Consider the following 27,994-nt stretch of genomic DNA (forward strand, 5'->3'; position numbering starts at 1 on the left):
CTTCGTGGATAACGTATTTTAGCGCGCGTTCTACGCGCAAATTAAAATCTCGACTTTGCAAGATCGCCCCTTGCGCATACGTGAAGGGGATCCGCTGATCAGTAAAGCCCACAATTCCACACGAATAAACGCGAATAGTCCGCGAATAGTGTTGTCTTTTTCGCTGTTGTCGTTAGCAGCATAAGCGGGAAAAGAAGAGTACCATAAACACGCGGAGGTGAGACTAGCCAAGTACAAAGAACGAAGAAAGCCTGAAGAGTAGTTTTTTTCCAGCTGTTTTTTAGATTGATAGCCGGCGCGGTCGATCGCAACATCAACATTACAATTTTCGTTCCAGCACAGCGGTTTAAAGGGATGTTTTCCTTTGGAATTGCCTGAAGGATGGATGTTTTCGAAACTAAAAATAACTGATAACGCAAACAGCTTACTAAACTTGGCGGAAACAAAGTTTTCCGAAGTAGGCCTCGCGCCGCCATGTTTGTTTTGATTTCAGTAAACTTTATTAAACCTCGCGCGCTATCTCGCGAACCCTCTGGTGATCGCGTGATGCCTCGCGCTGAAGTGCGCGCTAGAGCTCAGGCGTCTCACGGAGATTAAATATTACTGTTTTGAGCCACCTTAAGGATCCGTAGGCTGTGTGTAAGGTTCGTAACTAGCAGGATGTAGTACTTCCTCCTCCTATGAATCGTGATGTTTTTGCTCTGATGGTACTTGTCGGACAGTTTCGTCAGATTGACAGAAAAGTTATCGCCTATCCTGTTCGCCCACTTCCTTGGTCTCTTGCCGATCCTTGTTGACTCCCACGAAAAACAACTGCGCAAAGCCAAACTCTCCCGACAGCTAGAGTGACGCATCACAGTCACCGAGAAATACCCAGAGAACGCAACCAGTATTTTCAGTATGCCTGGAATGTAGGTCTTGCAGAAGTTGAATATCCCGGCCCTCTGGAGGTACGTCTCGTGGTTGCTATGAGAGTGTTTGAGTTGGTAATGAGCACCAGCAGCAGGCACGTAGACATAGTGTTCGACGTGTATCACGAGGTATCTATCAATAATGTCATAGATTTAAAAGAGACTCTACCTCTGACGGTGAAGAGTACAAGAACATACTTCCTGCCTATACTGCGAAGTCAGGGAACAAGCTTTTCAGTTTCAGCGCCAACAAGCCTGACATTGCCAATTCGCTAGAGTCACAGTGGAAGAAAGAAGCATTCAGAGGCAGGCTCAGGGACCGAATCATGTACGAGACAACCGAAGTTCAATGTTGTAAGCTAAGACCCAGCTACATGCGAACAAGTTCCTGAGATGGGGTGTAATCATGAAGAGGCTGACATTAGTATGGTTCACCATGTGAGAGGCTGGTGCGCATGCACTCCGACAATGATATCTTTGTCCTGCTGCTTGCTCAAAGCCATAATCTTGAAATGTGTTACATCAAGAAAGGAAGAGGCAGAAACACCAAAATAATGACTTTTTTTGTCATTAACAGCTTGGAGAAGTAACTTGTCCAAGGCACTAACAAGCACTGCCTCATGAAGTCCTAATTGGCGCACCCACGATCACAGGCTGTGATACTCTCTGGTAAGCAGTTCAGCTTCTAATTCTCCACTACAGTGAAAGGTACATCCGAGCTATGGCGAGAATTGGGAAGGAGTGAACAGTACCTGAAAGGATACTGGAAGAGGCACTGGCGTGACAGCTGTACGAGAAGGAGTGCCAGAGTATGGATGCGCTGCGTTATAAGGTCCACTGCTCCAGAGGCGGGGAAGTCTAGCCAGAGGCTTTGCGGCCATGCGAGTCATCTCTATGACGTTGCGTTGGAAGACCACAAAGGAGACAGTTGAAATACGGCGCTAGTAGCGGAGCATTTTTGACATTTTTTTAGGTGTTTGGAAAGGTCCTCAAACAGAGTCTTGAGTGTTTGCTATATCTTCTCTACCGTAACTAAAACAGAAAAATGAAATCGTAGAAATATTTGCTAAAAAAATCAGGTATCTAAACACCGCCACGGTCATGATTTACCATGTTTAAACTTAATGAATTGTTTATGAGTTTGAGAAGTTATAGATCCCAAATGTAAGTGACAGCAGTGAAGAAGGGCGTTATACGCTTCTGGCGTTACTGTACTCAAACGAGTTCTAGACTAAAGTATGGACCTACAGTTACATCTGAGTTATGGTATACTGATTCATAGCGTAGTATGAAACTAAACGTAGACAAAGGTGTTTTTCTGTTATTGTGGTGTGGAGCACCTTAATGGTAATTTCGTTATGTCAGATATTTGAAAACAAAATGGCGGCCATTGTAACGTAATATATGATGTCATCCTAGCTTGAACAACCAAACACAATACTGAAATAATATCTAACATACTAATTATTCCAAATATACGTCCAGGCAAAATAGTGTGTGCCTCTAAGAAGAGAAACAAACGAAAATAACATTTTACATGTTTTTTTTTAGAATTCCAAGATGGCGGCCAAAAAGAGGGTATTGGGGGAAAATTTAAAATTTGATTTACAAAGTGAAAGCTACCGTTCTATCTTTGCTATCATGCATTTTTATGATGCTCAATAGTCAAAGATTAAGAATATACAAGTTTCGTTTGTTCCCCTTAAGTGAGCCATACGACCCCTTCAGCTGATGGACTAACCGTGCCAGGGCTATCAATTGCGTTCTGCACTATCTGAGATTGTCTCACTAGTTCTTTGTGGATTCCAATAGCCCTTGCAAAGATCTACTTTTTCCGCATGATCCTAACCTGGCGCAAAAACCTTTGTATTTAGAAGGCACCGTCCTTAAGAATAACTTATACACAGATTTAGCCAAGCCTAAAAGCGGAGCTCTCGATTGCAATAATTAGCCATAAAGGAAAAAGAGAATTTGTTTCTCAGAAACTCAAAAATGATCAATTTGAGTGTGTAATTGTTCAGCCTGTGGTTTCCGTATCTTTTCCAGTTAAATTTTAACAAACTATGCCCAATAAGCGTAACCGAGATTGTAGAAATTACATACGCAGTATATCAGGGATTTTCCAAGAGACGATTGTGCAAGGAATATGCGGGAAGAAAAGTCAACGACGGGCTAGGGGTTAATTTGCGCCGAAACTTACTCTCTTCTTCTCCCTCAGAGTAATAACCTGGTCAGCCGCTGACCTTAGAGAAACACTCTACCTCAATAACCTCTAAAACGGAGCCCGCGATATGGTCCGTGATACTGGCCAGCGGATACCTTGCTTTGACAGCTTTCAATTAACCATAACAGATATACAACATCAAAGATGTACCTATGGCAATGGTGCTATTCTCTTATCTTTCAAGGTATTGGGCTCCGCAGCGCACGGACATACGGACGACGGACAGACACGTGACAACCAAAATTTTTGAGATCGATGGGTTACCAAATTTTCTGAGGTGTGGTGCTCCGCTCGCGCGCCTTCGACGCGCAGGAGCTCCGCTAAAACTTAAGCAATTTAGTTTAAGTATCGTACCGTCCGTGATCCACTTGTTATGAAATTTTGACTGGTGGTGTATTCACTTGTGTTGTCGCCATGCCATCAAACGCAGCCGGTACCTGCACTACAAGTCTCTGCTGAATCTTATATGCTAGAGTGAGATCAGTAACGACAGAAAATATGGCGGTAATATTTCCTCGAAATTAGAGTGGATTCACAAGACTAACAATGGTGGAAATTTTCTATGCGATCCTCAGCGTTATACTTGGGGCAGGTCAGTCAGTTATCTATTGATCATCTTTGTTTCATTACCACTGATCTTAATTTGTAGGATGAGAAAAACTTCAACCTGTGTCGGATTGCAAGTTTCCACCATTTTTGGGACTAAAATAAAATCATTATGTCCGTCCTATTATTTAAGGAATGGCAGAAATTCCAGATGTGTTTTCCTTTCAAGATCCAATACAGCTGCGAATGTGCTCTGAAGGAAAACAGCAGGTTGGTAACAACAAAGTTTAACTGATATCATGGGAGTACGAGTTTCTCTCTCGCATTAAGCCTGGGCAACGAAAGGGATTTTCTCTAAAAATGCTCAATTCAGTTTGATTTGCATGACGTAGTGCAGTTTGTTTTGTTTACTCCCTGACGTATGCATACATCATTCCCACTTGATTACCAAGCAATCCTGTTTCTTTAATGATTTAGTTTTTAGCACGCACTTCAGTCAACACAACGAAGCGGTTGTCAGATTTAAGGAGTGCGATGAGGAAAGTTGGAATCAAAGCTTACATCGTACCCTCCATGGACGCACACCAGGTAAGCTAGCCATGCTGTACGTTATTTCTTTTGTTACATTTTACTGCTTGGTTTAGATCATAGAGCGGTTTTCATTTGAGTGTCGTAAAACCAAAACCAAATCAATTACTTACCAATTGGACCTCTCAGCCAATCTGAAACCGTAGTAAAACCAAAACCAAAACCAAACTAATTTCCTGATCACTTTCGACACTCGACTGAAAACCGTTCTAAACTAGCCTAATACTGAACTAACTTAATTTTGACCAGTACTACTTGACTATCAGAGACGATAACCGCTGCCGTCAAGTCATTTGCCTTAACTGGTCATTGACTCTCAGATCAGTATTTTGACTTGTCAGGCCAAGGGAGGTGAAAAGGGGCGGGGGGTCAGTCAATTAGAAGTCGATACAATAGGGTGATTTATACGAGAAAAATAAGCTGCGGCTTACATAAGATGCGTCCTAGACCATTTATACGAGCACGCCTTATATAAGACGCGAAGTGCTCGTATAAATGGTTCACGGCTTATTCGTGAATAATGCCTCGGTTTTGTGTTGGTTGTCATAGCAATCGCGGAATTGCGCGAGCGTAGGAAAAACGTGCGCTTGTGCAGTGGGAGTTCGCGTCTTACGCGGCCTTCACACGGCAAACTTAAGTTGGCAAACCCGCGTTGGCAAACTTCAAAAAGTTGACAAACTCGCTCCTTCACACGTCAAATTCGCGTCAAATCCCAACACACGATAATTTGCAACATGGCCGACTTGGTGCAGTGGCACTCACGTAGAACAATGGAACAGAAAAAAAGAAGAGAAGAAACAGAAAGCAAGAAAGGCTTGGACGAAACTCAATTTGTCCGCTAGCTCCTCCATTTTCTTTTGTTTGTTTTTAGTAACTTTGCAGACTACAGATGAAACGTCCCAAGCAGCCGGGCAATTGTGAACCTCTTCGATAAATTTAAAAGTGGCCTCGCTTTCATCTTGACTTGCGTCCGCCATTTTGCAAAGTATCACGCAAATGAATCACGTGAATAGAACGGGTGTTTTGATCGGTTGACAGTTGCCAACACATGTTTGCCAATCGTTCACACGTCAGATCCGAGTTTACCAACACGAAGAAGTTGTTGAAAAAGTTGGCGAAAATAGAGGCAAGTTCTATTTGTCGCCAACAGTTTGCAAACGTGTTTGCAGACTGTTTTTGTGATGTTCACACACACCAACTTGAGTTTGCCAACTTTAGTTTGCCATGTGAAGGCCGCTTTACAAGCCGCGGATAACATAAGCCGCGGCTTGTGTATGACGAGGGTTTTGAACTCGGCTTAAATAAGCCGCGAAACCACTCGTTTAAATGGTATTGTGGTTTGTTTCCGGCTTACCTTGTACATTTCTTTCTATTGGAAATGTTGTACAGCAATTGACTCGTCGTTCTAGCTGAGTATCACGACGTAAAGCTGGTGTTTGTGAACGGCACAAAAACAGTCGGCAAACAAGTTGGCAAACTGTTGGCAACAAATAGAACTTGCCTCTATTCTCGCCAACTTTTTCAACAACTTCTTCGTGTTGGTAAACTCGTATCTGGCGTGTGAACGATTGGCAAACATGTGTTGGCAACTGTCAACCAATCAAAACACGCGCTCTATTCACGTGATTCATTTGCGTGATACTTCACAAAATGGCGGACGCAAGTCAAGATGAACGTGAGGCCACTTTTAAATTTATCGAAGAGGTTCACAATTGTCCAGCTGCTTGGGACGTTTCATCTGTAGTCTGCAAAGTTACTAAAAAACAAACAAAAGAAAATGGAGGAGCTAGCGGACAAACTGAATTTCGTCCAAACCTTTCTCGCTTTCTGTTTCTTCTCTTCTTTTTTTCTGTTCCATTGTTCTACGTGAGTGCCACTGTACCAAGTCGGCCTTTTTGCAACTTACTGTGTGTTGGGATTTGACGCGAGTTTGACGTGTGAAGGAACGAGTTTGCCAACTTTTTGAAGTTTGCCAACGCGGGTTTGCCAACTTAAGTTTGCCGTGTGAAGGCTGCTTTATATTACAAACAGATGAGACTGGGTTACTTCGAAACTTATTTGAAATCAAACGAAATAAATGAATAACACAACACAGCAAGCAAACTCAGTGTGCGTAAGCTGCCTCATAATCAACTGATACCATTTCACGACAAGAGCCGTGGAAATTTCGCTTCGCCAGAGAAATTTTCTTCGCGTGAAAGGTGGTCGTTGTATATTTCTTGCTATTGACAATATAGAACAACTGACTCGTCTTCCTAGCCGAGCATCATCAAGTTGTAATGTAATATATCAAACACGAGAGACGGTGTTTCATCGGGATATCCAAACACCGAGAACAGAGTTGAAAATACGACGAGCAGCGGAGTATTTTTGACGAAATTCGAGGTGTTTGGATAGCCGATGAAACACTGTCTCGGGTGTTTGATATGTCTTCTCAATCGAAACAAAAACTAAGGAGTAAATGGAGAAGTAAAATCGTCAAAATCTACGCTAATTAAGACCGGGTATCCAAACCTCCTTCACGGTTGTGATTTTGTTTGTTTTAACTTGATGAACTATTAATGAGTTTGAGAAACACTTGGGAAGTTTGGAGAGCACCCAAGACGTTAGAGTTGCTCTCGGATGCGCCGCGTGCTCTGCAAACTTCCAACGTGCGCCATAAATCAAAGATACACACGTTAAATGTTTCAGAGCGAAGATGTTGCGCCACAACATCAAAGGAGGGAATTCATTTCTGGATTTAGCGGATCGCACGGTGAGAGCTCCTAGAAATCTGTTTCCATTAGAAAAAAAATCATTTGAACAAGAAAAATTCGACCTATCTCCGTCATCAAATATTGACAAATCCTGCATATTTTCAGGAACTGCCATTATAAGTGGCACGAAGGCTGCTCTGTGGACTGATGGAAGATATTTCCTTCAGGCTAACATGGAATTAGACTGTAACTGGATCTTACAAAGAGAGGGTAAGCAAATTATGGTCAGCCTCAAAGAACCCAAACTCTCAAAGATTGAGCTAAGAAAAAGAAACATGCATTACATCTTTCACAGTTTGCCAGTTTTGAATTACATTTGGCTTTCGTTAAACTAATAGCCACCTTAACGAGTTCAGATGATTGACCAAATTTTTGACGTCGACACTCGACTGAAGCTACCATTACTTATTAAAGTCCGATTATTTTAACTTGCTACAGGAATCAAAGGGACCCCAAGTCAGACACAATGGCTGGTTCAAGTAAGTCGGTAATTTCGGCCACTCCTTGTTTGTGGTCATCACCTTATCTCTTTATTTAAAGGGTCGTTCGGCTCATCAACACGTGCCAGTTACGTACATATTAGAATATTTCGAACACATAACGTTACCAGCTCTAAGTTGGCTAGGTAGGTCAGTTGGTAGGTCAGTTGGTAGGTCAGTTGGTAGCTCAGTTGGTAGGTCAGTTGGTAGCTCAGTTGGTAGCTGTATACAGGACTGCACCTGTATTAGCAAAGCTTAGAATCCTGTTGTCCTGAATTTTGTTTCAAGTTTTGTTTAAATCTTTAAATCTTTCTCCCGTAGTTGAAATAATTATATGATACTTCGTCAGGAGCCATAATCGGGGACGGAGACCGTAAGCGCGCGCCATTTCTAGTATTGGGGTTGTCCCCATGATATGGGACAATAATTCTATTTTTAGAACAAATTGCGCCATCGCCTGCGACACACGCGTGTACGTGCTGCGAGGATTTTTGCGGATGTCGCGCGGGGGAAATGGCGTCCGAAATTCCCGAAATTTTTCATGTTTTTGGCCCACAATTCAACGCCTTTACGTCTGTTGGAATTTTGCTTAAGTATTTTCGTCGTAAGCTGCTCCAGTTTGAGTGAAGTAAGACAGTGTCGAATTTAGGTATGTTCCGCTGTAAGCTTATATACATCGCTGACCAAGTTGTGTTCCGACGGATGCTTCTTTTACATGAGCTGTACATTACTCCACTTTAAATTTCACATATGTTGAAGGTTAATAGCTTTTCCATTACACAGCAAAAAACTAGCTGGATATATTTAGATATAGCAGAGCTTCAGGACTTCATAGTTTCCTAGCTCCTCTTCAGTCTTGCCACACGCTTGCGAGGAATTTGTCAGTCTATCGCGACCGAAAAGTAAAACAAAATAATTGCTAGTTTGAGTTTCGCTTGAATTTTAAGCAACGCTTGATGTTTCATCAAGGCCCAATAACTTTACGTCCGTAGATACTGCTCAGTTTTATTCGTGTAAAAATCCAGTAAATTCTCTGTTGTCGATGAATGAGAGCGCTCGCCGATGCGCGTTTTATACGGTCAGTAAACATGACAAATTGTACTTCCGAAGCACTTTTGTGTGAAAGCGTACATCGAACTCAAACAATAACTCTATAGTTTTTAAATATGTTTAAGATTGATAAATGTTTGGGAACATATTAAAAGCTAAGCTGAAAATAAGTGAATAAAGCAGAAATAATCAGCAAAGTTACGATGACGCTTTCTTTAATCAACTTGGAATAACGATTTCGATTTTGTTGATCGAGTTATCAAAACTCCTTGTCTATTTTCATTTTCGCAGTGTAAAACTTCACTATGCTTATGTTGAAGAAACACACATGATATTAGTAGCCTTTTTTGCGTTCGTAAAATTTGTTACAGCATCTCAGCACAAGAGATAACGAAAGAAATCTTTGTCAAGATTTGTTGACAATTGAAAACACCGACTCGGACTTGAAAGTGCACGAGCTGCACTATGCAAATGAGCTAATTGTACGCGTCAGACTTTCCTTTCAAAAACATTTGCAAACTCACCAAACAAGCAAAAACAATAAGAAACCATCAAAACAGGTTTTTGTTATGATGAACCATTGTCTGAGAAACTCACAAATTAACTCGATACCAGAGTAGAGAGTTTTCTTGCTATATTCTTAAGTCAGAACAAACGCAAAAACATACGCGTAAGCTTACAACTAGCGTGAGCAGATCTTATTATTCATTCCCAGCGCGAGACTGAAGTCTTGTTTTCGACCCTGAAAAGCCCACCTTTATCGTTAGCTCAGAGCATAAAACTACATATAAGCGCCCTGGTTCGTATTCCCTTCCTTATTCCCTACCATCGCTGTGAAAAATACGCAAGAGAATCTCTCAACTCTCATGATTTGATCACGCAACGTGACAACATCCACGCGAGAGGCCCCGACATGTGCGTGAATCCGCACGGATATATGACGTCAGGATGGCGCAATTTGTTCTAAAAATAGAACAATTGTCCCATATCATAGGTGCGCGCGAATCCCGAGACTTACGGTTTCCGTCTCCGATTATGGCGCCTGGCTTCATACATTTGCAAAGCGTACATTTGTTTTGTTGTTTTCCCAGAACCTTCCTAAAGACTCTAAGGTTGGAGTAGATCCTTTTCTTATCTCCATATGTAAGTGTTGCTTTTTCTTGTTGTAATGATTGTTCGATTTGCACGATATAAGCAAGTCCTTCAGTTCTTCAATTTCATCGCCAAAAGAGGAACTAAACAGATTTTAAACGTATCGTGTACTTTAGACAGCGTTAGGCTACATCATCCAGACTTTACCAGAAGACTGGTAACATACCAGTTACACATGTTTCTCTTGGAGTGAAACAAGACTCGAACCTGTTCCGAAAACAGCACGCTAACATAGAAACTTTCTGATGTGATGGAATTACAGCAATGTAGTTTGAATGTTGGGAACATACTCTTCCAGTTATTCGTCTCTTCTATTAGTGTCTCATGATGACGTCATAATATTTTGCTCTGATTGATTGAATCCCTGTAGGTGAATGGGATCGAATGTTCAAGGTATAGTAACCGCTTTTCACATAAATCACCAATGTGCATCAAGTGTTGTGACTTTACTGAGACAAGTGTTACGTCATCAGGAGCTCAAGAAATATAAAATAGAATTGATTCCAGTCATGAAAAACCTGGTTGATGTTATCTGGCCTGTCCGACCAAAGCCCAAATCCAAGAAGCTGATAGTGCTTGATACGTTTTACTCAGGTAAGTATCAATTGTTATTTCCAAGTCTTAACCCTTTGAATACCAAACTTTCGCCAAAAAATGCCGTTTTTACCGCTTAGTCAGGCTTTTTGGCTACCATGACGCTAAATAAGCCTAAGTTTTGCTAGGATAGCCTTTTTTTTACCAAAAGGAGAGATTTTTCGAGGATTACGTGCACAATTGAGCAATATTTCAATTCCGGACATGCGCATAAGCCAAAATTTGGACTTTTGTTTTGGTCCCATTACCCATTCTCGATTTTGTTTGTTGCCCCGTTCCTTTGTTTTTTCTCGGCCCTTTTAGTCTGGCTACCTTTTGCGTTGCATGTTCTCTCTGGCTGCCGTGAAAAGTTGGATGTTAATTACGGGCGAAGCCTAGAAATGGACCTTTATCAATCATAGGCATAGTGGATCATTTTACCACCCTTTTTGCACCAAACCTAATAACGTTGTTTTTCGATTTGCGACGTCGGAATGTCGTCGATATTTAAACCTGACAACTGTACGGATAGGCCTAGCCTAGTTCTACTATCTGCTTATCAAGAATATCTGATGACATTGAAATTGATGACGTCACAAGTGGTACAAAGAACATGGCCATCAATTACGCGTATATGCGTAATTGGGGCTCAAAGGGTTAATTGCAAAGATTAATTCTAAATCCTTTTTCCTTACTGAACCAAATGCCCCTTGCTCAGTCTTTCTATTATGTAATAACTGCGTTATTACAATTCTTCGACAATTTTCCGCATTGATTAGAAGTTCGCCATATTAAACATATCAGACCTGTCCGTTTTCCAGGATAAGTCTGAGCAGCAATAGAAAATTAGCATGGGAAAATCCCAAATTAATTTAGAGACACAAAATAAATAGAAGAAAAAAAAGAAACAAATTGAAAGACTATTCAAAGACTATTTTCTTAATTTGGCAGTCAATAAGAAAGGAAACTGAGAAACTGTTTAGTCATAACATGTTTCCACAGTCTATAATATTATTTCCTTTTTTGTTTGTAACTGTACCTGTGATAACTATTGTTGAATGTAACTATAATTGTAATTGCCATTGCCTTATGTGCCACTTAGGCACGAAGGGAATCATGTATATGTATGTGCGTAATTGCTATATTAATTATAATTTTTAGGTAAAAGATGGCAAGATAAAATCGTAGCTCTACGCGAATCCATGAAAGCGAGATCTGCAACTGCTGTAGTTCTTCAAAAGCTCGATGAAATAGCGTGTAAGTAAGAGTAACAAATAAAACAGAAAGCCCGCTGCTCAAAACTTCATTTTTAGTCAATCGAACTCGCATAAAGTTAGAGCCTTTCGTACATGCACTCTTTTTTTTGACAGCAAAGTGTAAAACTAAAAGCACGTCTCAATTTCAAAATAGAATAATTTTTTGCTATCCTCTCAGTACTCCTTATTTAGGCGATTTTTTTAATGCTGATTATTATTTCATTATCTGCATGAATGACGTCACCTAATGTCTTCAGCAGCTATTTGATTCAACCTTATTTCCAGGGAAAGAGCTTCCAGGGAAGACGACTGAAATTATAGGCTACCTTCCTTAGACCTTACTTGGAAAATATACGTAGTGTTTGTTTTCATGAAAAAGATGAAGAAGCATCTTTTTATCTATAAAATGAAAAACCGGTTTTTTTCGGTTTCTCTGCCATAGGGCTGTTAAATCTTCGTGGATTTGATATCAAGTACACGCCTGTGTTCTTCTCTTATGCAATAGTTACAGACACCAACGTCACGTAAGTATGAAACGTGACATGTAAGCACTTGATATTTGCACAACTTACACCTTGATTGTATTACTCATCATGTTTATTGCCCTGAAAAAAACTTATCCCGTCGGTTTACCATTTCTGGCTGCAGTCGGAAGGAATGTGTATTACCTATTTGTGTTACTTGTAGATTGTTTGTAGATTTTTGCAAGTTAACGCCAGAAGTGAAAGATCATTTGATTGCCGATGAGTGTCCCAATGAAAAGAACCTTTGCGTACTACTAAAGCCATATAAAGATATAACTGAGGCAGTGAAGAGACTAGCTGGTCAAAATGGCGTTCAAATATTGGTAAGTATCGCTAGTTTAGAAAAACATTCAGAATTCTGTAATTCTTCAAAGGGTCACTGTACTTAGTAGTACACTGGAGGTCCTAAGAGAGGGATGGAGGGGACGTACAGAGGCCGAGAACACGGGTGTGAAAAAGAATTACTTGCGTCTTTCAGAAGCGTTAGGAAAATCTTCAAGAGTGATCGTGTGGGATTATTCGAGACAGTACCCAGTACAGTTATTACTGTTGTGTGCTACCCTCAATAAATAAAGTTCATTATTATTATTATTATAATCATTATTATAATTATTATTATTACTATAATACTATTACTATATTACTATTACTATATTACTATTATTATTATTGCTATTATTATTACTATTATTATTATTATTATTATTATTATTATTATTATTATTATTATTATTAGCCAACCCCATACTAAGAGAATATTGGGCCGGCAATGGAGCAATCTGATTGGTTGATTTTAGTCTTAAGTCATTTAGTTATTTCAGTTGATTTTAGTTTTCTGAACAAACTTAGTTCTGTAATATGTTGCAATTGCACTTGAGTATAAATGATGACAATTTTCAGTTTGTGTCTATTCAGTTTAATGTTGTTTTTCGTTTTATCGGCTCAGGTTAGTACAACATCAAGTCATGGGATAAGAATGAACATTCCAAAGGTCAGCAGTTAGAAACGAGTTATTTGTTTAAGAAGCAATCATGAATTTTGGCCGGGTACTGATTAGGCCTAGTATATCTCTTTAGCTTGGGGGGTTTGTATTCTCGCTATACACCATGTGATATTCTCGAGAGGGTTGTTCTTTCATCCATCTAAAAATTATTCATTCATGTGCACGCAACCATTTAAAAATTTGACAGCAAGAATTCTCAAGGGTATATCACATGGTCAGAAATGGGGAAACAAACCTTCCAAGCTAAAAAGGTCTACTAGGGACGTAAGTGCAAAAATATGATGACAGTAAGTGTTTGGATCTTATTATCGCAATTGCAGTTAGCACGTTTTTTTTCGAAGGCAACGTGTGTTAAACATAGCCAGTTTTAACGATCGGTTCCGAACGGAAAGGGCGAAGTCAGCAAGCTTCACTAACAGCAGCAATAAGGGTAATAACTATAACGCTTCGTAATAACAAATAGGTGGACGACATAAAGATCGTGTTCATGAAAAATAGTGACTTGGATAAGCGTTCTCCAAGGGTAAGCTACGAGGTTGACAGAGACACGCAGCCGTCGTTTATAGCGTCCTGCTTTGATATTGGACAGCCATGTTATCCGTTGACTAGTATCCAAGGTATCCGCTGACAAGTATCACGTTACCATATCGCTACCATATAAGTATAAATTTTTCTTGTATACAAATGTTTTTAGCTGTGTAGTTTGAGATTATTCAAACTCAGAACAGAAGGTCAAACAATATACAGCAAACATAACCGCAAAGTTACAAGACTCAAATCAAAATTCTCGCTTATCCTGGGTTAACTTAATCGGCCTTGAACAGCCCGGTCCAGGAGCTCCGCTTTTAGGCTTGGCTTAGGCTACGTTCCTTTGGGGTGATCTGGATCAGGATCAGTGATTTAAGATCTGTCGGGATCATGGTGCATCAAAGAAACCGATGAATCCATGAGCAGAATGGAGTCATCGGTTCTTTTGATTCACCATGATCCAGACAGATCTTGGATCACTGATCATAATCCAGATCACTCCAAAGGAACGTACCCTAATCTATATATTACTTGTCCGCAGTGTTCCGCAGCCCGGTTTAGTTTTACAGGTATTCAGGAAGACCTTTTATTCAGACCTTCTTGCAACTCGAAGGACGATACCATTGCTTCTAAGCCATTATCGTATTTTTAAAGGGCCACTTGCTTCACCTACCCTGCGATGGAGTTCACATGCTCCCTCTCCCATCCCTACCCGAAGTTAGCAAATTTCTGTAACGGTCTTCCAGTATTTTGTAATATTGTGTGCAACAAACATAAATCTGAGGGCCACGTTTTTGAACAGGAACTGGCATTTCGCTAACTTGAAGTTCCTTTCCCGCTTTCCCAATATTCTACCCCTATAATCCCTCGTCCTACGAAACATCCTACGCCATTATACCATGCTCTACGAATATAGTTAGCGTACGCGTAATATTTTGGTCTTTTGCTTATTTTTACTTTAGTTCAGTTTTTTTATATACATATTTTGGCGGGCGTTTTCAATATAACGATTATTCCACTCGCGCTTGTTGGCTATCTACCATCTCATATCCAACGTGCGCTCGTGGATTAATTGTTAACTACAAATGTAGGAGTGTATTGCAAGGAAACGTTCTCTACAAATTACAGAAAAATGTACTACTTTATGTTTTTTTAGGAGAAGTTGCTAATAGACGAGTCTCCAGTTGATTTGCCAAAAGCAATCAAAAATCCGACAGAAGTTCGTGGAATGAAAAACGCCAATGTAAGTAAATATTGTTCCTCTGTAAGTCTTCCCTTGCCAAATTGTATGGCTTTCCTCAGCACTCGAGAGTCATCCTGAAAGAGTTGACTAAAGCCTCCAGTATGTACAGTTAAGATGGCTGATGACGATTTCGAGTATTCTACAGGATATTTCTTTGATGAATCACTTCTGGCACTCTTCAAAAGATTAAGCTTTGATAATAAGTATCTTATGTGAGCCCAATCATTAGGGAACAAATTGTAGTCATTTTTGGCAGACTAGGTTACATAGCAAAAGCACATGTTAGCCCAAGGACCAATGACTTCCATTTTCCATTTTCGAAATGTGATCGGTAAGTAAAAACCCATTTCTTGGTAAAATTAAGTGCAAAAGTTTACTGAAGAGGTGCAGAGACAAGCAGATCATCTTATTTTATTAGGTTGTACTGTTACTATGGCAACCTGTTATGTTAACAAAAAGATTATCTGTATAGTGGTAGTATTGATTCATCAAAAAGTACTGGATTCACTCTAACAATAGTTGAGGAACCTCTTGAATACAGCCCGTTTGTAAACCGTATTTTCTCCGCACACACAAAAAAGGCCGGAAAAAGTGCGTTAATAAGGAGCGAATAAAAATTGAATTTCAGATGGCATATCACATTGATATCAGTGCGCTTAAGATACGATACTGATTACATAGATTGGCGTAGGTTTTAAATTGGAATTTGAAGTCTGAATATAGAAATTAAACCGCCAGCCTTTGGTATTAAGTGAGCCAGGTCTATCTTCAATAGAAATTTCTTTGTTTCCTTTTTTCATTTTTCCGCAGCTAAAGGACTGCGTCGCTCTATGTGAATTCTTCTCTTGGATTGAAAAAGAGGTACAATCACATAATTGAGGAATCAAGCGAACCACGACAACGATATACGGCGTTGCTAAATTTAGAGAAAATGTGGTTCTTTAAAAAAAAAAGACTTGACAACAACGTAAAAGAAAATTTATGTTTGGTTCTAAAAAGACGTGCTTCTTCTCTAACTGATTATGTTGAGTCAAAAACCAACGCATTGTAAGCAGAGAAAATCTAGATAATTGCCGCGTTGAGATACAAGTCGTCTTCGGGGTGTTGTTGATGATGCTTGCTTGATTTCAGAATGGGAAAATACCATAAGATTAAAAAAGAAAATAATTAAGTAAATAAAAATAATAATAGGAAATAGAATTGGCAGTGGCACATCCCACGGAGAGGCTTCATCCACTGCTTCCAAATCGAATTGCCTTTGCAGTGATGTTTTTTGTGGAGGGAGGAAAACCAGAGAACCCGGGGCAGAGAAAACCCTCCCAGCAGCGACAAAACAAACTCAACCCACTTATGACATCAGGTCCAGGAGTCGAACCCGGGCCACTGAGGATCATTACTCCCCAAAACCTTTTTGCGAAGGCTCTTTTACTTCTTACACACTCTTTCTGGGTTTTCAGTTATTAAATCATGGCCTTTTTATTGTTGTTTCAGATTGCACGGAACTCAACTGAGCTTACGGAATTAACCGCCGAGACCAAGTTGTTATACTTTAGATCGTAAGAAATGTATTATTGTTCAAGCTAATTATACGAAATGAAGGGACAAAGTAGGCCGCACTTGGAATCTAAGACACTTTGTCTTCTTTAATTTCTCAGTGTTTGTTGAATTTGCCTTGAGTCGTTTGTAATCACAGTCTCCGACTCATTCTTTATCTCTACTGACTCTACTCAACCGGAGTTTTGTCTGTTCCATATAGTAGAACCAAAACAATGTTTACAGTGATTTTCATGGCTTAATGAAAATCAGTTCATTTCTTAATCAGAAGTCCGAAAGAACGAAAATTGGAATTGCTATCTTACAGCGAGAAACACTACTAATTCCTTATACTTTTGTTTAAGGCTGCAGGAGAACTTTATAAGTCCTAGCTTTGCCACAATTTCTGGCTTTGGACCAAACAGTGCCATCATTCATTACAAGTAAGGAGACTTCACAGAGTAGAATACCGCAACAACTTAGCACAGGATAGAAAAGAAAAGCCTCCTGGCGTGGCACAACACAACATAGTTTGATATTGAATCAGATAATTGTTGTGTTAATTACGCGCCGGTTTTATTCAGCAAAGCAGTCTCTTCGGCTCTCATAGTTTTGTAACAGCGCAATTCAGTAGTAGACGCGAAGCACTAATGCATTTTGAGATACATTGTATTTGCACCTGAAGCTTATGCGCCACCCCTCGTATGTACAATCTCTTCATACTCTTTTTCGAAGCTTATACAATCAACATACTTAATATTACCAATATATCCTACAGAGCTATACAGACAGCGCTGGACATACAAGAGTAGGATGAAATCACAAAGTAACCCTTAGACGCTGCTTTATGTTTTGTTTGTTTGTTTCTATCCTGGCAGAGCAAATCAATATACAGACGCTAGGATCAACAACAGCAATATTTATTTGTTGGATTCCGGAGGACAATACTTGTAAGGTTTCCTTTGTATGCCGGTTGGTTTAATCAAATGTTTCTCTAACGATTACAGCAACTTTCCAAACCCTTGAATAGTCTAGATTTCTATCACCGCCGCTCGTAGGCCTAGCAAGACCGGTAAAATATTTATAACAACTTATAATAACTTGGTGTTTCTGATGTAAATGAGCTTCCGTTGACATAAAGAAAATCTTACTTTGTCTTGGCTCCATGTTTAGAGATGGGACAACAGACACAACACGCACTGTCCATTTTGGAGTCCCTACCAAACACCAGAAGGTAAGTGTCCTTTTCTTTAAAACGGAGCTTTTTCAAATACCAATATTGCGTTTTCGATGTTTCCATGAAATAAACAAGTAAGGAAGTTAGGTTCATTTAGTTATCTCTGCCACCAATTTCATCACACAGGATTGTTACACGAGAGTTTTAAAGGGACATATTGACATTGCCAGTGCAGTCTTTCCTAATGATACATACGGTGAGAAACATTCTACTTTATCCTCTTTCTTTCTAATTCATGGTCTATGAACTGAAAACTGACGGGAACCAAATCCCGGATAAGTTCGGAAAATTTTTAGATTTTTTCTATCGATCATTATATTTGCCAAACCATGGTATGCCGTGTGCAGTATACCTGGCAAAATTGGTTGGATCAGTGAAACGATATAGAAAGTACTTGCCAAGTTATGCTTGTCTGACCTCAATGCCATTGATAGTGTAACTCACTGTAACTGTATATAAGCGGGCACTGGGTCAGCATAAAGTTCTCACAACAATAGCTGAAAAACTACTCGTTGTTCGCTTTATACGTTAGGTGTGGAAACTTTTAAAATCGTGTTTTAATTTTTATTTATAACGTTCGTTGAAGGAAGGACTTTGGACGTTTTTGCACGTGAACCCCTGTGGAAAGTGGGCCTGGATTACCGACACGGCACGGGACACGGAATAGGACACTTTTTAAACATACATGAGGGTACCATTTGTTTTTGGCCTTAGAATGAACTCATCGAATACTTAGTACTTCATGTAACATCAGTCTTTTTCTTGAGTATGTCATATCTCTTTTTAAGAAATAACGCATTTAAGTTCTCGCCGTCCAAGTTAATGTATCTGGTATTTATGGTCTGATCTTTTACACATCAAAAACGATTCAAAGTAGTGTTGAAACCCATTTTAGCTTTCGCAACTCTCAGAGAAGCCAACCATTACTTTTCTCTAGCCGCTAGAGTTTTGTCTCAGTGTGAGCCGTGTCATTCCATTCGACTGTTAATTTGTTTGTAGGACCACAGTGTATAGCGCCAGGATTTCCTATCGAAGACGAGAAAGTTCTGATGCCTGGTATGATTCTATCAGACGGTAAGTCACAGTAAATAATATATTGTCGTGGCTAGTAAAAGAAAATGTTCCTCACGTTAGGTTGATGTTCTGTTGGCCCCATAGATTAGGTGGGGTCTGTCTCCTACACAGGCTTGTAAAAGTTATAAAGGGAACTTAGTATAATAACAGGTGGTACATTCATTTACTTCTTCATGTAGCACACATTTGGCAAAATGTAGACTTAACTGAAAGTTTTTTCTAGTCTCATTTTCCCCACATGCTTGGGTCAGATCCGGACAGAGGGTAAAACATTTGGCTCTACATCAGTGCTAAATATTTCCCTTTCCGGTCCTCCGACTCAATCAATAAGCTCGTAGGAAGACCTGAAACATCGCCTTGACGAAGCAGTTGAAACCACACAAACCAGATGGTAGACCTGTTTCTTAGTAAACATTGTGACTGCGTTTAACTAATTTATTTTTTAGAGCCTGGATATTATGAAGATCGTAAATTTGGAATTCGACTTGAAACAGCTGTCCTTGTAAAATCTGCCAACACAACGGTCAGTACCAAATTTTATTACATCTCTCAGTTACTACGCGCGCTGTGATTGGTTAACTTAGCGGGCCGTACTCTACTGTACAGCCCGCTAAAATTTAAAGCTGTCTTTGTTGCCAAAATGTTTCGTGATTTATCACCAGGTGTTGTTAACTTTTATAGCAAGTAAAAGTCTAAAACTTTTTTTTACTTTAAATTGTGTATTAAAACGTGCTAACGACTTAACAACGATTTCAAATTGACTCGTTTTGCTTTCGACTTGCATCAGAAATTTGAAGCCGTTCAGCGTGAATAGAAATCGTTCCCGAACCCGTCAGAAACACAGGAGAGATATAATAAATATCTTACTAACCTCGTCTTCTCGGTTCGTCCTGTAAGTTACGAATCCTCCTTTTTTCCCCGTCGATTTATAGATTATTTATGGCCCGCGCGCTTCGCGCTAGGGCCATAAATCGAAGGAGAAAAAACTGGATCTGTAACTTACAGTACGGACCTCGAACTCGGTTAGTAAGAGGTATGTCTGCCTATCTCCTTCCAACTTCTGAGTTAAGGAAACAGTTCTTTCAGCCTCGGTTATGACGACTGTGTCCATACTTTCCATTCTTTATTTCACTTCTCATTTTTTTTTAGTCTGTAATTAGTCTGTCTTCTTTTTTCGGTTTTCCTTTCATCCAAACCATAAGTTTTCTGCATTGCTTTGTCGTGATTTGTTTGAGTGTTTATTTGAAAAGCCCTATCAGGGAAGTGACCCATAAAGTTATCTATTTTTTGTCGTTTCAGTTACTGATTTCTATTTTATTCAACTTTTTTATTTATTGCACAGTATCATTTCGATGGACTGGATTACCTTAAGTTTGAGCCAGTTACATTTGTAAGTATTCGCCGTACAGACTGAGTCACTCGTGATTATGGGGAGACATCGAGTTATTAAACCTTAAATAGGAATTTAAAATATTTAATGGAGAAACGTTTTCAAGTCAAATTACTTGGAAAATAAAACTTCTGAGCCCTCAGCGAGTGGAAGCCATGGTCTTCGAGATATCGCTTGAATGGTAATGGCTCCACTCCCGTTGGGGATCAAAATTTTTGATCTCCGAGTATAATCGACCTAGAATGCTTCTCGTTTATTTCCTTTAATCTAAGTCCCCATTCAACTTACAATTTGTGCTTTTTCTTTAATGAGAGACGAGATTTTTTCACACATTCTTGCTTAGGGGGGGGGGGGGGGGGAGGGGGGTGAGAGGAAATCCTAAGAGATTGGTCGGATGAAAGTTAGGAGAGGACTAAAATAGTACAGAACTTAATGCCCACCGCCAAACAGATTACTCCATCACACAAGAAGAATTCATCCGTAAATTACTTAACTCAAAATGCTCCAATTCTCTTGGGAGTAACAGAAATGATCTCCAACGAACATGGCTGTATACGTTTGCACATTCGATGTACTTCATATAGAGTAGTTCACGCTCTAAGGGGCATTATGGGTAAGAAACAAAGCGGCAAAATATACGTTTTTCTTAAAAATTGGTAAAAAGGAATTAAATGGTTGTCACTGGCTAAAAATATGGTTATCGGACGTTTCGGCCACTACTGTTGCCTTCTTCAGCAAAAGATGGAAAATGCAAATGTTAAACGGCGTCCTGCTAGAATATGTAAAAGATGTGTGATAAAACTAAATGAGCAATAGTCTCTAGAGTATTCTTAATGAGTGTAAAAATTCTTAATGCCATTGTACACATTCGGTAGCGCTATGTGTTCGTTTATAGCGTTCCTGTCTCGCACGGAATGCCAAGCTTCAAGAATTAGTCTTTGTTTCCATACTGATGATCTGTCGACAATTTCAACGTTCTCCAAATCTATTTGGTGACCGTTGAGCATATGGTGTTTGGCCAATAAAGAGTTTTTGTCCAATGTTGCTATAGCCTTTGCGTGTTCTTTCATACGTGTTTTTAACGCGCGTGATGACTGACCAACATAAACACAGTCACAATCTTTACATTTGATCTTGTAAACAATGCCTCTGGAAGCCTCTTTCTCGATCTTGTCTTTAGGTTTTTTGAGTATGTTCGAGATGGTACGAATAGGTTTATGGGCGACCTTGATATTGAAACCTCGAAGAACGTTTGCGACTCTTTCGGAAAAACCTTTGGCGTAGGGGAGGATGACAAAACCACGATGGTCGGTATCATTCGTTTCTTGTTGTCTACTCCGTTGGCGGCCATTGTGAATGAAGTTTGCAGGGTAGTTATTAGTGGCAAGGGCTTTCGTTACTCGTTTAGTTTCCCGTGAAACTTCCTCCTCCGTGGAAGGAATGTTCCTTGCGCGATCCATGAGAGTGCGCACGACCGAGTGTTTATGCTGAGGATGGTGGTGTGATTTGAAATCAAGGTAACGGTCGGTGTTAGTAGCTTTCCTGTAAACAGACACAGCGATCGAGCCATCTTCTTGTCTGGTTGTTTTTGTGTCGAGAAAGGCAATGGAACCTTCTGATTCTATCTCGATTGTAAATTTGATGTGAGGGTTGATGGAATTGAGATGTGAGTGGAATTCATCTACGTGCTCTCTTTTAACACATACGTGGCTGTCATCTACGTATCTAAACCACCATTTAGGAGGGTTAGGGGTCGATGAGAGAGCCTTTTCTTCGACATGTTCCATGACGAGATTGGCCAAGATGGCGCTGACTGGGGATCCCATCGGACAACCGAAAATTTGTTGGTAATGGTTGCCTTGGAATATGAAGAAATTGTTGTCGAGGACAAACTGTAGAAGTATCATGATATTTTGGATAGACAAGTTGGTTCTTTCCGGTAGTGATTGGTCAAAGTCCAGTCTCTCTTTAACCACTTCGATTGCTAGGTGGGTTGGAATGCAAGTAAACAGTGACACGACGTCAAAAGATACTAGAATCTCGTCGGGATCTACTGACAAGGTGCGGATCTTTTCGACGAAAGATGCACTGTTTTTGACTGTGTATTCGGAAAGAACCAACTTGTCTATCCAAAATACCATGATACTTCTACAGTTTGTCCTCGACAACAATTTCTTCATATTCCAAGGCAACCATTACCAACAAATTTTCGGTTGTCCGATGGGATCCCCAGTCAGCGCCATCTTGGCCAATCTCGTCATGGAACATGTCGAAGAAAAGGCTCTCTCATCGACCCCTAACCCTCCTAAATGGTGGTTTAGATACGTAGATGACAGCCACGTATGTGTTAAAAGAGAGCACGTAGATGAATTCCACCCACATCTCAATTCCATCAACCCTCACATCAAATTTACAATCGAGATAGAATCAGAAGGTTCCATTGCCTTTCTCGACACAAAAACAACCAGACAAGAAGATGGCTCGATCGCTGTGTCTGTTTACAGGAAAGCTACTAACACCGACCGTTACCTTGATTTCAAATCACACCACCATCCTCAGCATAAACACTCGGTCGTGCGCACTCTCATGGATCGCGCAAGGAACATTCCTTCCACGGAGGAGGAAGTTTCACGGGAAACTAAACGAGTAACGAAAGCCCTTGCCACTAATAACTACCCTGCAAACTTCATTCACAATGGCCGCCAACGGAGTAGTCAACAAGAAACGATTGATACCGACCATCGTGGTTTTGTCATCCTCCCCTACGCCAAAGGTTTTTCCGAAAGAGTCGCAAACGTTCTTCGAGGTTTCAATATCAAGGTCGCCCATAAACCTATTCGTACCGTCTCGAACATACTCAAAAAACCTAAAGACAAGATCGAGAAAGAGGCTTCCAGAGGCATTGTTTACAAGATCAAATGTAAAGATTGTGACTGTGTTTATGTTGGTCAGTCATCACGCGCGTTAAAAACACGTATGAAAGAACACGCAAAGGCTATAGCAACATTGGACAAAAACTCTTTATTGGCCAAACACCATATGCTCAACGGTCACCAAATAGATTTGGAGAACGTTGAAATTGTCGACAGATCATCAGTATGGACACAAAGACTAATTCTTGAAGCTTGGCATTCCGTGCGAGACAGGAACGCTATAAACGAACACATAGCGCTACCGAACGTGTACAATGGCATTAAGAATTTTTACACTCATTAAGAATACTCTAGAGACTATTGCTCATTTAGTTTTATCACACATCTTTTACATATTCTAGCAGGACGCCGTTTAACATTTGCATTTTCCATCTTTTGCTGAAGAAGGCAACAGTAGTGGCCGAAACGTCCGATAACCATATTTTTAGCCAGTGACAACCATTTAATTCCTTTTTACCAATTTTTAACATGCCTGGCTACACACCGAACATTTTTAAATACGTTTTTCTTCAATGTCCGTTCTGAGTGTCATTTTCGAGTAGAAAATTTTACTGTAAATAGAGAAACCTCTTTTCTACATTTACGAGCGTTTGTGAGTCGATTGAGCTTGGTATTAGCCTACTTATCACAGTAACGGTAATGTTATTTTTGTGGCTTGAGCGGCTAAGACTTGATCAAATCATTCGGTTTAACCGTAAAAAAAATTCCTACGCCCACAAAATGACTCGATCGGCTCAAAAACGCTGGTAAACCTAGAAAAGGGGTTTCTCCGTCTACAGTATAAGTTTCGTCTCCAAATATGAAATCAAAAGGGAAATATAAAGATAAACATTTGTTTTACGGCTTTGCTTCTTTGTAAATTTGCCCTGATTACCCATAATGCCCCTTAGAGCATGAACCCCTCTATTGTATGGCATTTACAGAACGCTGAACCCCTTTGGCTCAAGTCTACAACATGGCCACTCATTCTGTTTACATTTGCTACTTAACCATCATCGTTTTATTTCCCTTTTCAGATACCTTTTCAAAGGAAGCTTATTGACGTGTCAATGATGAGCAAGTCGCAGGTAACAGCATGAAAACGAGAACGTGTTAGTTTAAAAGACTGAAGACGTTGCACCTACTACTCTAAATACTTCTGAAAACTTACGGTCATTTTATGCCCGCACTGACTCCAAAGCTCTTTATAACGAAGCATTTAACCTCATCCATGAGAAGTTGTCACCATATTTTAAGTATTTTAGATATTTATTACTGTTGCTTTAGATTAGAATTCTAAACAAAGCTGCGAAGAACTGAACGTAACAAAACCCCAATTCACGGACCGTCTCCCTCCCTTCCCCCTCCGACCACCGCAAGCTTAGTTCACGAGTTGCCATAGTGGAGACTGATATCATTTATAATAGCTGTGAAAAGGCTTTTATTCGGCTAAAAGCTACTCTTAATTTATTGTGAAATTTATCTCGTTCTCCAGGGATTGGCTACGAGTAAGTTGCTGTTCTGAATTTTCATGTTGCAAAACAAAAACTAAATTTCATAAATAAAAACCAATAAAGGTTTCAGAGAATGTGTTGACCATACAAAAACAACATTCACCCAGAAATTCCACAGACCGCGTGCTACATCAGATCAGAAGTTATAGACAGTAATTGAAAAAGTACCAAAAAGTTCATTGTTTAGCAGACGTTTCTGGTCTGGACCTTTCGTCAGTGCTAAGTTTTGAAACATCAGATCGTGCTAAATTCAAAATTGTACTCCACCTTGAGGCGTCGTCTTTGAGATGACTGTATATTTGAATACTGTTCTCTTGTTAAATGAATATCCTCTTTTGCGTCATTCAGGCGAGTTCAGTTTATAATTACCAATTAGATTATGAGCTCGAGATTTCTGAGGTGATAGTTGATGAGGCCTAAGGCCGAATCAACTATCGCCTCATAGAAATCTCGAGCTCATAATCTAATTGTTTTAGTAGAATTCTAACTGAAATTTGCTTCAAATAACGATTCCAAATATTTCTGGTCTTAACATTAAACTTCTCGCTTTAGAGAGTTCGCGCGGACTGAGTTGTCAATTTGACATTTTGAGTTGTGTGCGCGCGCTTATCAGTTTCTTTCAAAAAATTAGAGTTTTTTTAATTCCAGAAACCGTGAATGTCCTTTTTTCGGTCTTCTCAGGAATTTAATTATCCATTTGTTTTTAAATCTTCTTTCAAAACTTCGGAGAAACGAGAAAACGTCGAAATCTTAGTGACCACACCAAGCCACTGAACACTAATTAAACAATAGTGTTTCTGTCGAGGAAGTATCGGGTGATAATTGCCCCGTGGAAATTTGATGTTCGTAAAACAAATATTTGCCTGAGAAGCGAGGCTTTGAGGGCAAATATGCTAGTTTTAAGAACATCAAATTTCCAAGGGGCAACTATCAGACCGATAGTTTCGAGACATAAACACTCTATTGTCTTTATTGTTTACCACTAAATTTTCTTCCGCGTGCCAGTTCAAAAATCATATAGAATTATTTTCAACATTTTTAGATAAAAGTCGTGAGAGCCAAACATAAAATTTGAAAAAGAAAACCGACAAAAACCAACTTAATACGATTTCAATTCTTTATTTTCTACAAACCCGCTTGTTTACAGAAAATTTTTCACGGACGAGTGTTATCCATCCGGGTATTTTCCGCGGACGGGCAGTATGGGCTGATAGTGTCTCTCCGCGGACGAACACTATCGCACCACGTGATCAATTTAAACCAATGAGAATCGGAGAAAATTTAGTGGTGAAGTGTAATGGCTGAGTGTGCAATGGCTCAGCCAATCAGATTGCAGCATTTGCATTAGTGTTCAAGTAGAATTCTTCTAATGCCTGATAGTATACGAGTAACTTAGCCAATCAGATTGCAGCATTTGCATTGTAACTACTGTAAAAACCCGCATGTAAGAAGCTGGCAGAAAATTACCATTTTGAAACCCAAAAATGTAGGAACCTGTTTAGCTAAGCTTGATCAAGCAGGTTCTTACATGTGGGTTACAGTTAAATTATGATAAACATTTTAACAGTGTGACTTAAAGATTGCAAATTTATATTACAAGGAAATACACAATACAGTTGTGAATAAATACACTGTACGTTCAAGGACCGAACCCAAGTTTCGATTTATTTAACAACTATATCTCCTTCACATAAATTAAGAACCTAATTCAGGACCTACTTAGCCTAAATTATCGATAACTACCCTAAAATACAAGAACCTATTTTGCAAGACTTCAAAAAATGTAGGTTCTTGTACGCGGGTTTTAACTGCATTTGCAACGCAAGAACGAAACTTGTCGAAGCTAGCGTAGGAATGACCGTGCTTAACTTACATAGCTGTAATCATGCGCAATTCAGATATTAGTGCCTTGCGTCACTAACCAGCGCGTTTGTGAAGCGTTTGTGACGTTTCGAGTGTTACGACAGTTAATGTTAAGTGTTCACTAGCCCATCATTAGCTTGTCAGAAGGAGGTACATTTATCGGATGCGATTGAGAACTGCAATGATCAATCACAAGTATCACCTTTGTCCAAGTGTCAGTGTTTTTTTGTAAATCTCCATCCTGAGAAAATGCCAATAAGCATGGCTCAAGTTCAGTTCTTCATTTTTGTCACAGGTCGACTGGCTAAATAAATATCACAACAGGACAAGAAAAGTCATCGGAGCAGAGCTCCTAAAGCAACGCAAGAAAAATGCCTATCAATGGCTCATGAGAGAAACCGAACCATTACTTTATTAGAAGCGTTACAATGCAGCGGATCCTACCAAATCTCAAGAGACAAATCTCGTTCCCAGGGCCCTCTCTTATTTCCGTTCTTGAAGTAGAGCGAAAAATCCCGGGAAAAGGTTGCCGCAGAGGATGTTCCAGCAAGGGAAACAAGCGCAAACTCATGTCGCAAAGCTTTTTTAAAATATTTATCACTACAAGAGGCTGGCGCCTTCTAACAAGTGTTTACATACAACAGTCCCCAGTACTGTGCAAGCAAGCATGATTACAATGTGACTGATTCTCAAACCAACGCAGGGTAACACTTATTGCTGTCATCAGATGCCACGTTAGAGTGGTTTTCAATTGAGTGTTGTACAACTAAATCCAAAGTAGCCATTCTAGCCAATCACGAAGAACACAGACAATCCAACAAACCAATCAAAACTCATAATAAAGACATGAAGCTGATGCCAAGCGCGGGAAAACGTGTGCGAGCGATTTGCGATTGGTTTTGGTTTTGCTTCTGATTGGATGAAGAAGTGGCGTGAGGTTTTTAAGCCAGTCATGTAGCGTTGTAATACAAAACCAATTACTTTTCGACACTCGCGTGAAAACCGCTCTATACAAAACAAACAACTTCTAGCTGAACATGAAGTTGCAACACATGCCGCTAATGGTAGAAACTATCATATAATATTTCACAATACTTCACTAAGAAACGAGAACTGTAAAACGTCAAAAATCTGACAGTAACGAATCATTCAGTAATAAAGCTTGAAAGACAACGATGGTTCAATGGCTACTTTTTCTCTGGTTTAGTCGCAGCACAAAAGAACATCTGTGACCCAGTAACAGCTTTACAATTTAGTGTGAGGTAATTTAGCAGCTCGTGTTGGTCGTCCCGGACACTTCCTGGCTCGTAGAGTCATGGAATGCATGGGTAAACGTACAACTTTCTTTCGAGAACTGCGCGGCGAAGAGCCCGGCTGAGGTACTGGAGAGACAAACGATATCGGACTGTTGGAGGGAGACTGGTGGGGAGTAGGTTTCCTGAACCCTTCTCTGCTACGAAATAAAAGAAAAGATTGAACAATAACTATCCACCTGAGGCCAAATGCTCGGAAACACAACTCAAACCACCTCATATTCGTTTCATTGTTAAACAAGCTCGTTACTTTTCCAATCGCTACTTTTGGGAAAGTCTCTACTATCAGGCAGTGGAAACGTTTATCATATGTGGGGCCGTCTAT

The 27,994-nt window shown here is 39.9% G+C and overlaps 3 protein-coding genes and 1 pseudogene across 7 annotated transcripts in view; 2 read left to right on the forward strand and 2 right to left on the reverse strand.

Annotated features, from left to right (window-relative positions):
- Positions 1 to 3,662: 3,662 nt before the first annotated feature.
- LOC110044297 (xaa-Pro aminopeptidase 1-like) lies at positions 3,663 to 27,529 on the forward strand. The gene is made up of 26 exons (XM_020749837.2): positions 3,663 to 3,727; positions 3,875 to 3,951; positions 4,159 to 4,269; positions 6,961 to 7,024; positions 7,131 to 7,235; positions 7,464 to 7,504; positions 9,646 to 9,697; positions 10,077 to 10,099; positions 10,180 to 10,300; positions 11,441 to 11,536; positions 11,978 to 12,059; positions 12,223 to 12,382; positions 13,006 to 13,050; positions 14,747 to 14,833; positions 15,644 to 15,694; positions 16,325 to 16,389; positions 16,732 to 16,809; positions 17,245 to 17,316; positions 17,540 to 17,600; positions 17,730 to 17,799; positions 18,190 to 18,294; positions 18,603 to 18,677; positions 19,124 to 19,200; positions 20,020 to 20,067; positions 24,017 to 24,067; positions 26,652 to 27,529. The coding sequence occupies exons 1-26, from the start codon at positions 3,682 to 3,684 to the stop codon at positions 26,772 to 26,774; spliced, it is 1,986 nt and encodes a 661-aa protein (XP_020605496.2). The 5' UTR covers positions 3,663 to 3,681; the 3' UTR covers positions 26,775 to 27,529.
- LOC149116814 (uncharacterized) lies at positions 20,832 to 22,208 on the reverse strand. The gene has a single exon (XM_089283475.1). The coding sequence runs from the start codon at positions 22,206 to 22,208 to the stop codon at positions 20,898 to 20,900; it is 1,311 nt and encodes a 436-aa protein (XP_089139601.1). The 3' UTR covers positions 20,832 to 20,897.
- On the forward strand, positions 22,219 to 23,164 carry LOC149116815 (uncharacterized; annotated as a pseudogene).
- The window catches only part of LOC110044296 (protein ELYS-like), a 72,073-nt gene continuing 70,210 nt past the window's right edge, over positions 26,132 to 27,994 (reverse strand). For 4 of the 5 annotated variants that reach the window (XM_089282494.1, XM_089282492.1, XM_089282491.1 and 1 more), the window contains exon 46: positions 26,132 to 27,809. In XM_089282494.1, the coding sequence (XP_089138620.1) occupies positions 27,602 to 27,809 (208 nt within the window). In that variant the 3' untranslated portion in view covers positions 26,132 to 27,601. The remainder of the gene's footprint in view (positions 27,810 to 27,994) is intronic. The other variant, XM_089282493.1, reaches the window with a different exon arrangement.

Source organism: Orbicella faveolata, unplaced genomic scaffold (assembly GCF_042242905.1).
Source record: "Orbicella faveolata isolate gen_17 unplaced genomic scaffold, um_ofav_v1 contig_12, whole genome shotgun sequence".
Taxonomy (NCBI): Eukaryota; Metazoa; Cnidaria; class Anthozoa; order Scleractinia; family Merulinidae; genus Orbicella; species Orbicella faveolata.

Excerpts from the sequence above, each read along its gene's own strand:
- LOC110044297 (XM_020749837.2), top strand. The coding sequence starts at position 3,682 with ATGGTGGAAATTTTCTATGCGATCCTCAGCGTTATACTTGGGGCAG. Across the intron at positions 15,695-16,324 it reads TCTCTTGGATTGAAAAAGAG|ATTGCACGGAACTCAACTGA; the intron begins GTACAATCACAT and ends TTGTTGTTTCAG. Across the intron at positions 20,068-24,016 it reads AGTTTGAGCCAGTTACATTT|ATACCTTTTCAAAGGAAGCT; the intron begins GTAAGTATTCGC and ends TTCCCTTTTCAG.
- LOC149116814 (XM_089283475.1), bottom strand. The coding sequence starts at position 22,208 with ATGGTATTTTGGATAGACAAGTTGGTTCTTTCCGAATACACAGTCAAA.